Source organism: Zeugodacus cucurbitae, chromosome 6 (genome assembly GCF_028554725.1).
Source record: "Zeugodacus cucurbitae isolate PBARC_wt_2022May chromosome 6, idZeuCucr1.2, whole genome shotgun sequence".
Classification (NCBI taxonomy): domain Eukaryota; kingdom Metazoa; phylum Arthropoda; class Insecta; order Diptera; family Tephritidae; genus Zeugodacus; species Zeugodacus cucurbitae.
In genome coordinates this window covers 44,570,880-44,582,182 of record NC_071671.1, presented here as the reverse complement: position 1 = coordinate 44,582,182, position 11,303 = coordinate 44,570,880, and the positions used below count along the sequence as shown (strand labels likewise).

The 11,303-nt window shown below is 38.5% G+C and overlaps 3 protein-coding genes across 9 annotated transcripts in view; 1 reads left to right on the top strand and 2 right to left on the bottom strand.

Moving 5' to 3' along the window:
• LOC105209815 (uncharacterized) overlaps positions 1-11,303 on the top strand; it is a 140,356-nt gene that overhangs the window by 111,426 nt on the left and 17,627 nt on the right. The gene's annotated exons all lie outside the window — the stretch shown is intronic.
• On the bottom strand, positions 6,110-7,446 carry LOC105209812 (keratin, type II cytoskeletal 2 epidermal). Of its 2 annotated transcripts, XM_054233969.1 has the most exons (4): positions 7,187-7,446; positions 6,907-7,121; positions 6,561-6,848; positions 6,110-6,524 (listed from the first exon to the last, which is right to left on the bottom strand). In XM_054233969.1, the coding sequence occupies exons 1-4, from the start codon at positions 7,386-7,388 to the stop codon at positions 6,195-6,197; spliced, it is 1,035 nt and encodes a 344-aa protein (XP_054089944.1). In that variant the 5' UTR covers positions 7,389-7,446; the 3' UTR covers positions 6,110-6,194. The 2 variants fall into 2 exon arrangements, with proteins under 2 accessions (XP_054089944.1, XP_011178720.2); XM_011180418.3 differs by having other exon boundaries at positions 6,110-6,848.
• On the bottom strand, positions 9,196-10,157 carry LOC105209813 (uncharacterized). Its single transcript, XM_011180419.3, has 3 exons — positions 9,940-10,157; positions 9,648-9,802; positions 9,196-9,569 (listed from the first exon to the last, which is right to left on the bottom strand). Exons 1-3 carry the CDS (start codon positions 10,127-10,129, stop codon positions 9,327-9,329), a joined length of 588 nt encoding a protein of 195 aa, XP_011178721.2. The 5' UTR covers positions 10,130-10,157; the 3' UTR covers positions 9,196-9,326.

Below are 11,303 nucleotides of genomic sequence, written 5' to 3'. Positions count from 1 at the left end.
TGAATGGGAATCGCTACCGCTCAATGATAAACTAATATTTTTGCCGCGAATTGGAGGATATGGACTATGACAGCATGTGGTTCCAACAGGACGACGCCACAAGCCACACAGTGAATCGATTACAATCGATTTATTGAAAACCAAGTTTGGTTCCATACAAAATGGCGTCAAATGTATTTTCACAGTAATTGTAATATCAGTTACATTTTATTTCCTCATTCTCAAAAAAATTAACTGGCAGTTATTCTAAGTTTCTTGAGATTAATTCCAAACATTCCTCTGTAATTTTAGGTATTTCTTAATTTAAACAGACTACAGAAACAGGCAATATCAATTATTTTTTTCGGAATGCAATGTTAACTCATGGAGTACGCGTGGATTGCTGCCATATTGAAAGATACCTTTATTTTGATTTTAAACTTGTGTTACCCCTTTGTGTGTCAATTTAATGTTTGCAAATTGTTAAATAGAGGACAACGCTACTACTATAGTTATAAACTGTCATAAGTATCTCCAGTTTAATACCCATATTGAATAATTCCGTTATTTCAATTTTTAACAAATATTATCCCTTCGAAAAAGTATAACTGTCTCACTTAAGTTTTATAGTCATAATTAATATAATATTAAGCTGTTCATAATTTTGTTTTACTACTTTAGCTGGCTAGTAATTTATTTCAGATTATCCCTACTATATCGTATATATTCAAGACCATTTCTCTGGAAAAGATAAGGCAATGAAATAATATCAATTATAAATTAATATCGCCACTTTTGTTTGTCTTCTTTTGTAGACTTCATGTTGTGCTTTCAATAAGTCTCAAAGTCCAAGAAAATGTTCATATTGCACATTTCACAACAAAAAATTGTCAGTAATGATCTACAAATTGTTTTCGGTTTGCTAAAATCTTGCGATCTAGCAAAAGTTAATAGCGCCAAGCTAGAGTTTAGACTAGAAAGAATTCATTTTGTTGTGGCGAAGAGGACTAAATATCCATTCAATATTCAATTTTTTAGTCATGTCGAGTATGACATAATTCAGGTTATATCTACATATAAGATAAATATATGATCTTGAAAAGAAGATCATACATATTGGGTACATATTTGCCCCAATGAGACAAACCAAGAACCTTGTAGACAGTACATAGAAAAGACTTTAAGTGGGCATTTTATATAATAGTACATTAACTTTATAAAGAAGAACTAAACGGTAAAACAGTCCGTTCAAACTTTCAGTGCAGAATACTCAGAGGGTAATATGTGTAAGTGAAAACTAGTATGTTCGTATTATAGTCTCTTGTTGCCTAAACTACTGATCTGTAAAAAACCATATCGGGAAGGAGCCAAACAATTACTTCGAGATATTGTTACTCGTAAAAACCGGACAAATTCCTTACTTTTAAACACTCTTAAATAAAAAAGGTCTCAATTAAAATTCAATGAATAAAATATTCGGGTTATTTTAGGCCCTCAACTGAATATGATATATCAATACGCATAATATTATATAGCATTAAGCTATAATGAGCAGAGTGCTTTCGCCACGGATAACGATAAATCCATGCACATTTACAGCAAATATGACTCATTATTAAATTCAAACGGAACTGAACAAAAATTTTGCTAAAACATCTCTGTGAAAAGCCGGTGATATATATTTTAGCTAAAGACAACAGAAACTATGACGTTTTCAATTTGCATACGTAGAAGTTAAGCAGCGGACACTCTTAGACTAACAAATAGACACCACCGCACGCTACCGCAGACATAAATCCGAAGTTATCAATTTTTGCGGAAATTACTGTCAACTGGTTTTACTACCGATACATAATATAAATATGTATACATATGCTAATCAGTTGTCAGTAGCTATCAGTCGGCATACCGTCGGAAATGTCGAGCAAAACTATCGTAAATGGTTTGCCTTTAAACATTATCATTTAATTGATAATATTATAGGTTAGTTTGAAGGGTTGATCAGCGCATACATATGTCTATCTATGTTTTATTGTCACTTTAATGATACAATTTAAGTTTATATAGATTATTATTATAGCTTTTGATATAATGAACACAAATAAATATATACATATGTAATGGCTATGCATGATACATAGTTGTATATGGCGATAAGGGTCTCTTGGCCCGGATACTTATGAAATTGACACGATGACACATATATTCATATCTCTGGCTGTATGTTTTTGGACTATGAATTGTAGGTACCTAATCTGAAGGTGGGAAGGTGCCTCTGCCCAGCTGGTTGATGTCCTCATACGACTTAAGGCTGACATCACCGCCATCCAAGAAGTGCGATGGACGGGACAAGGACGGAAGAAGGTGGGTCCTTGTGACATCTACTACAGCGGCCATATAAAGGAGTGCAAATTTGGTGTTGGATTTGTGGTGGGAGAGAGACTCCGTCGCAGAGTCCTGGCATTCACCCCGGTGGATGAACGTCTAGCCACAATCCGCATCAAAGCGAGGTTCTTCAACATATCGCTGATTTGCGCCCACGCCCCAACGGAAGAGAAGGACGATGTGACCAAAGATGCTTTCTATGAGCGCCTAGAACGCACCTATGAGCGCTGCCCCCGCCACGATGTAAAAGTCGTGCTTGGTGATTTTAACGCCAGGGTGGGTAAAGAAGGTGTCTTTGGCACAACAGTCGGAAAATTCAGCCTCCATGACGAAACATCGCCAAACGGCCTGAGGCTGATCGACTTCGCTGGGGCCCGAAATATGGTCGTCTGTAGTACCAGATTCCAGCATAAGAAAATACATCAAGCTACTTGGCTGTCTCCTGATCGAAACACGCGGAACCAAATCGATCACGTTGTGATAGACGGAAGACATGTCTCCTGTGTTTTAGACGTGCGTACGCTCCGAGGACCAAATATAGACTCGGACCATTATCTGGTCGCAGCGAAGATACGCACCCGCCTCTGTGCAGCAAAGAATGCCCGTCAACAAACACAAGGAAGGTTCGACGTCGAAAAGCTGCAATCGCAACAGACAGCCACGAAATACTCTACTCGACTTGCACTCCTGCTCTCTGAGAGCACTCATCAGCATCTCGGTATAAGGGAACTGTGGAACGGCATCTCAAACTCACTGCGTACCGCTGCAGCCGAAACAATTGGTTTTCGGCAACGACAAAAAACAAGCTGGTACGATGAGGAGTGCCGTCTCGCAGCGGAGAGAAAACAGACTGCCTACCTCGCAACATTGCAAACGACCACAACACGTGCGGGATGGGATAGATACCGAGAGCTGAAGAGGGAAGCGAGACGCATTTGCAGACAAAAAAAGAAAGAGGCCGAAATGCGTGAGTACGAAGAGCTTGAGAAGCTGGCAGACAGAGGGAATGCTCGAAAATTTTATGAAAAAATGAAGCGACTTAACGAAGGTTTCAAGACCGGAGCATCCTCATGTAGAGACCAAGGTGGTAATCTGGTAACCGATGTCCAGGGCATACTGGGATTATGGAGGGAACACTTCTCCGACCTGCTGAATGGCAGTGAGAGTACAACACCAGGAGATGGCGAACCCGATCCCCCAATCGATGACGATGGAACAGATGTTCCATTACCCGACCATGAAGAAATTCGAATAGCAATTACCCGCTTGAAGAACAACAAAGCAGCGGGGGCCGATAGATTACCGGCAGAACTATTCAAATACGGCGGCGAAGAACTGATAAGGTGCATGCATCAGCTTCTTTGCAGAATATGGTCGGAAGAAAGCATGCCTGACGATTGGAATCTCAGTGTGCTCTGCCCAATCCATAAAAAGGGAGATCCCACAATCTGCGCCAATTACCGTGGGATCAGCCTCCTAAATATCGCATACAAGGTTCTATCGAGCGTATTGTGTGAAAGACTAAAGCCCACCGTCAACAAACTGATTGGACCTTATCAGTGTGGCTTTAGACCTGGAAAATCGACAACTGACCAGATATTCACCATGCGCCAAATCTTGGAAAAGACCCGAGAAAAGAGGATCGACACACACCACCTTTTTGTCGATTTTAAAGCTGCTTTCGACAGCACGAAAAGGAGTTGCCTTTACGCCGCGATGTCTGAATTTGGTATCCCCGCAAAACTAATACGGCTGTGTAAATTGACGTTGAGCAACACCAAAAGCTCCGTCATGATTGGGATGGACCTCTCCGAGCCGTTCGATACCAAACGAGGTTTCAGACAAGGTGACTCACTATCGTGCGACTTCTTTAACCTGATGCTGGAAAAAATTATAAGAGCTACAGAGCTAAACCGAGAAGGTACAATCTTCTACAAGAGTGTACAGCTCCTGGCGTACGCCGATGATATTGATATCATCGGAAGCAACAACCGCGCCGTTTGTTCTGCTTTTTCCCGCATGGATAAGGAGGCGAAGCGAATGGGTCTGGAGGTGAATGAGGACAAGACGAAATATCTCCTGTCATCAAACAAACAGTCGGCGCATTCGCGTCTTGGCTCCCACGTCACTGTTGACAGTCATAACTTCGAGGTCGTAGATAATTTCGTATACCTGGGAACCAGCATCAACAACACGAACAATGTCAGCCTCGAAATCCAGCGCAGAATAACTCTTGCCAACAGGTGGACTGAGTAGGCAATTGAACAGTAAAGTCCTCTCTCGACGAACCAAAATCAAGCTCTACAAGTCGCTTATAATTCCCGTCCTGCTTTACGGTGCAGAAGCTTGGACGATGTCAACATCAGATGAGACGACACTAGGAGTTTTCGAGAGGAAAATTTTGCGCAAGATTTATGGTCCTCAGAACATTGGCAACGGCGAATACCGCAGACGATGGAACGATGAGCTGTACGAGTTATACGACGACATTGACATAGTTCAGCGAATAAAAAGACAGCGGCTACGCTGGCTAGGTCATGTTGTCCGAATGGACGAAAACACTCCAGCCCTGAAAGTGTTCGATGCAGTACCCGCCGGAGGAAGCCGAGGAAGGGGAAGGCCTCCACTCCGTTGGAGGGACCAGGTGGAGAGCGACCTGGTTACACTTGGGATCTCCAACTGGCGCCGAACTGCGAAGGAGAGAGACAGGTGGCGCACTATCGTCGATTCGGCTATAACCGGCTAAACGGTTGCAACGCCAATCACATACATACATACAATCTGAGCAAAAAATGTTAAGTGTATACCCGTGCTCAACAGATGTACCTTAGGTATTCTGGTTTTGTGTCCCTAAGATATCTCGTTTCTCTTAATTTTATAAAAGTGAACAGTGAGAAATAAGAACCAAACTGAAATAAACCTCTTCAGTTGAAAACTCATTTTTTATTCAATATGTATCTATCTTAAAAATGTTTTCAATTTCAAATATGTTTAAATCTCTAAGTTTAATACATATAGGAAAATTTTTAAATTATTTTGTGTCCCTTAACGATAGAGGGCATACAGTATCGTTTGCACTTAACACTCCCTCGTAAAATTATATAGTGACGTGGAACAACATAGTGTGATTGGTGTCTTATGAGTGTTTCCACTTTAGATATGGAGTTTCGAGTTAAATATTTTCCATTCATTGTTCAATAAACAAATAACTGATAGTGTTTGGTCACAATTTATTTTATTTATGTGTCTTTTAACAATAGTGTGAGTTATTGATTTCCCTTCCTATCATTTTGGATATTTTTCTTACAATAATGTTATAACTCCCAAAATTATAGGAGCTTTCAAACTTAAAAGCTTCGGAGGGATGCATTCATAAAATCTTACTCTCTAGCGATTAATTGATAGAATATTATCAATATTATTTAGGATTCAATTCCACATCACAGAGATTCACTATTTAATGACAGAGAAAACGAGAGCCATTGTTAAGTAATTAAGTGTTTGAATTAGATCTTTTCATTATTCTATAAATAAGATCCGAACCAGTGCAACTTTATAGTATAAGTTAAAAGAGATCTCTTTTGGTACAAGGTTCAACCTTCGTACTCATAAATACTATCTCCTCGAGGTAATTAAATTACAAATTTAAACAACATTTCGGAGACAGTTGAGGTCTCTCCACACAAATAATTGTTAAGGAAATTATATTTTAAATATTTTTTTTAGTGTGAAAACGAAATCTCAATTAAAAGTGGAAGAAGAATTTATTTACAATAATTAGTTTACTTCTTAACATTTGTGATTTTAAACTATGTTAGATATAATTCTTATTAAAATTGTATAAAATATGGCAATATCATTATCATGACTCCTACAAATAGTTTATTTGAAGTACCAGATCCAGAGCCATTATTGCTTGACTCATTTCCTGAACTACCACTAGAGTCACCCCCGCCTGTACTTGAACCATCTCCACTATCCGAGCCACCATTGGCACCGCCAGAGTTCGATCCACCATCACCAGTACCTGAACCCGTTCCACTATTTGAGCCGCCGGTGTCACCACCAGAGCTCGAACCACCAGAACTGGATCCACCATCACCTGTACCTGAACCTGAGCCCGTTCCACTATCTGAGCCACCATTGGCACCGCCAGAACTCGACCCGCCATCACCAGTACCTGACCCGCCAGAACTTGAACCACTATCGGAGCCACTGCCGCCACCACCACTAGAGCTCGAACCATCAGAGCCAGAATCATCTGTTGTCACCTTAGGATCACGATTGCAACCACCAATATCACTAGGTGAACAAAGGCTGCAACGATTGTTACTCAAGCATTCTTTTTGCTGCACCAAATCGATGGCACAACCACGTGTCGCACGATTCCCCTCGATCTTAGTATAGCAATAGGTATTCATGGCTTTTGAGATAGCACATCTTTGAGGTTCCAGATTGTCCGTATCACTTGCACATTTGGCATCCTGTAAAAAAATGAAAACCTGAAAAGCTGAAATTTCTTTTGTGAGTTTAAGCATTTACCTCATTTGAGTCACATTCTATGCAGTCGGTACCCTCACTGCCTACATTATTACACAAATCTTCACTACACTGATGACACTCGCTGTTAAATAGGGGTACACTGTCACTTGCATCGACCACTTCAGCTTCGTCGGTTTGTTCCGCGCTTGGCATTTCGCATTTGTCACGCAACTCTACGGCTAATTGACCAAAGCAGCCTTGTGCTAGCACCGTAGCTACAAATATGAACAATTGTAAAATTATGAATTTAGAATACTTGAAAAATTGAAAGAGCGCTCACATCCTTGAAAGACGGACACACAACTGTCGAGCGCATCAGCGCAATCCTCCGTGGCGGCATAAGATGTGCGTTGACAGTTAATGCCGGTGCATTGGTGGCACTTTGTCGCCGCTGTGGTGGGATCGATGAGCACTTGTAGCAGAACTAAAGCAAGCAGCGTATGCGTTGCCAACTTATGTATCCTTTTTTTGAACTCCAACATTTTCTTGAGACACCAACTACATGTACCGCTATGTCAGCCAAATAAACTGTTTGATTGCTTCGTAACTCATATTTATAGATATCGATGATCATGTCGTTAGTATAGAAATTGATTCATCACTTGTACTTGTAATTTTGTTGATTCTTTCATTTAGATTTAAATAATATCTTTGTTTAGAACATTAAAGTGTTTACACGTATCTATGTATTTTTTGTTGCGATAATAGTACTCATAGATAATTGTGAAGTGGTCTTAAGTTGTTGGAATTGCTTGCTGGTGATTTTCATTGAAAGCCCGCGTGGCACTTATGGACGTGGGGTATCTTATTTAGACTTATATCTACATACATATGTATAATAAGTATACTCTGAAAATGTATCACTAACTTCAAAATGATTACATTAGCATTACGTACGTACTTCCTACATAGTTAGCACAATAAGTAGCAAATCTATTAAGCGCTTTAGAACTTAATTAAAATCCACAGGAATTACTCCGGTATTTTTCGCAATTTTTACTTTGTAATACAAAAGCTGGTTAATATTTAAGCTATTAATGCGGACAGACTGATGATCCCACTACTTGTTTACTTTTTCTTATCTGTCAGACATCTGGAGCTGTAATCATTGTAGTATTTGGTTGGATCAAGAATAACGCGACTTTGTTACTTTTAGTATGTTTCGCTGGAAAATTGGATTGTTAAACAGGGCAAAGTCTTTAGCATATGGTTTACAAAGCACTTAGAAGTTCCCTTTATTACATCCTCTATTCGCACAAATCATGGTGCTTGCTAAAGTTCCATATGACTCGATCCAAATTCTTAATCAAACATCAAGCAAGTCCTTTATAATAGCGGTTGCCGCTTCGGATAAAATTGTATACCTCGAATTGTTCCCAAGAGCTCTACGAACCGTTTGAAGGTTTCTTAAAACGTGAGGGATCTTTCATTTGTCTGATAGCATTAAGATTTCGCCAAAAGAAATAATAATTTTGAGTAATGCAGTTATTGGCCCGATATAAATATTGGTCTCTTTGCGATGGTCGTGGTAATCGTCGAAATAAGGATTAAAATACAGTAATCGCAATAGTCTTTATTTTATAAGTAGTTATAGATACGAAGGATTATTTCAAAATAAAAAAATTAAACTGTCTACAACTTCTTGGCCTTTTCGTTGTCAAGAAAATTAAAGGCACCCTCTCGAGAATTCAAGTTAAATATTTTCGAATTATTTTTGAAAGAACACATATGTATTTCTAGTAATTCTAGTAAGAAGTCATGGAATGTACGATCACAGAAATCTAAGCAAAGTCAGTAACTTCATAACACAAATTCTTAAAATTTATGAGACACTTAATTTTATCTTATACTATAACTACCTCTAGTAGAAGATTGTACTATATAAGGTCAGAAAATGTGAAAATGCGGAAATGTGATTATAATATATGCTAAGACCCGACTTTAGTTGCCATCCCCTTTCAATCCAGTGTGTAATAGAGAAGAAAGAAAGATCAATATAACAATAAGTTTAAAAAACAAGTTGCGATAGGGAGAAGCCTCCGAATATACACGTTGAAAAATCGATTGTACTCTCTTTTCCACATGTTTCGTCGAACATCTTCACTACTTTAGATTCTGACGGGTCTCTAAAGTAAAAGCAGTCTCGCAGGCTCTAAGCGTTTCATAACCTTACTCATTTCCTTTTTCAGATCCTCTAAAATGGGAAAATACTTAAAAAAACAGATATTTTGTGGAAACCATCACAGTAGAAATGCCAAGTGCCATTTCATAAGTAAAAATATAATAATATTTTCAACAAATGCAACCGCACATTTACTTATTTATTTATTTGTTAAAAACAAAAACTGCTGAACATCAAAAACCACTAAATATTTACAAATACACTAAACCACTCAAATATACACATATAAAATTACTTTCTAAAGCCTCAGCGCACGTGTACCGGGTTGAAAGTCCACACTATTGCAGCCCTTCAGTTCACCGGGTGAGCACAGCATGCAATTGGCACTCGCATAACAGCTGCTTTGATCCGCCAGAGTTGTGGAACAGCCACGTGTGGTGACACCGCCATCATATTTCACATAGCAGTAAGAGTTGGTGGCAGTCGGTGAGGGACAGCGTGCTGGCGTAACGTTGCTGACAGCGCTAGCGCAATTGGCATCCTAAAAATGCAGAAATGTATGGAATTACAATTATTTGTCTGTTTGTTTCGAAATATGTGTATGTTTTCACGAATTTACCTTGCTGGAGTCACACTGCAAGCAGAGGTAATTCCGTTGACCCAAATTGTTGCAGCGATCAGTGTTGCATTTATGGCATTCGAAAGTGTTGGCATCACAGCGACGGCGCAACTCAATAGGTACCTCCAGTGAGCAGCCCTTTTGCACAACGGTAACTGAAAAGTGAGGTTATAAGGTCAATGTTTAATTGAAGCTACTTCACTCAAAGTGAATCTACAGTTTATATTTTCTATTTTATTAAAGAGAGGCTGATAAATATTTTATACATTTCTTAAAACTGTTTTTTACTCACATTTATCAAAAACAGTCACACAGTAATCCAAAGCATTCAGACACTTCTGCTCTTTGGCGTACGTTGTTCTTTGACAGTTAATCCCTTCGCAGGCGTAGCAGGTCCTTGCCTGTCCGTTGGCTGCCGCGTTGTCTATCAGGAGCACAGCTGCTAGCAGCGTTACAACAGAGAGTTGTTCCAAGCGACGCATTTCGTTCGGTTTGTCAGTTGAAATGATTTTTGTCGGTGCCTTTTATAGACTTCTTATACTACTCGATGCAGTTAGTTAACTTAGGCGCTTGCTCTTTGAAATTTTCCAACACCTTGTTGATAATTTCTCAAGTGTGCCACTTCATTAAATTTTTGTGCACTCTATTTATTTATTGCTTATTAATTTCTGATTTAATTTTTTACAAATATTTGGTTCTACCTCAAACTTATGTACTCATATATGAGAGTTATGAGAGTACACTGTGTAACCTTGTGATCTTAATGGCAAACTAAATAATTTGCTTGTTCTTAAGTGCTATGTTTATTGCTGCAATTGATAAAAGAAAATTCTTCCATAAGCTTCTTGATAGTTACTAAATATAAGCGATAAAATACTAATGAGTTGTAAACATACATAGTACATACATATGTCCAAATAGCTTACAGGGCTTTGAATTAAAGCTACTGCAAAAACATGAAATGTAAACTTAAAATATTATGAAATAGTTTTTACGGAATGAATATTGTCTTATTCTTCTCTCGATAACCACTACGGTGTTTTGCTCAAGTTTTTGATGACGCAAACTATTGTTAGAGAAGGTTCTCCATTTCATCTACTAGAACCAGCTGTATAGTATCGAAGCTTCGCAAAACTTGAGTGTTTAAATCCATTCGTATGAAGAGTGCTAGTTAGGGTGCTTTGATTTGTTGAGCTCTTTTCATTTAGTCCCCAAACCATAAAGATCATGGAATTATGTATATATATAAACTCGTATGGGAAGTGCATGAGGTGAGAGTTATACAATACTCCTTTATTTATCGGAGGAAGAATAAAACCATATCTATTCTGAAGAATTAACTACTAAACACAACAATTTCCGAGCGATTATATTAGTAGCAAGTGTCACTTCATATGAATGGGCCTTAAGCTCAAGTTCCGGCCACATTGAATTCAATAGTCATAGAGTATAATCCTTTTTAATAGCAGTTACAATGTTGACTTATCAAGTACACCTTTCTAATGCAATAAAAGTGTAATAAAAGTTCAAAGGCACTTGAAGTAATTAATATATAGTTGAACTATTTGATTTGATAAAATGATATGCCTCTAATGACATCGATTATTTTTCCTTGAAAATTTCGGATATTTACAATAGTTAATGTAATCCTAATAT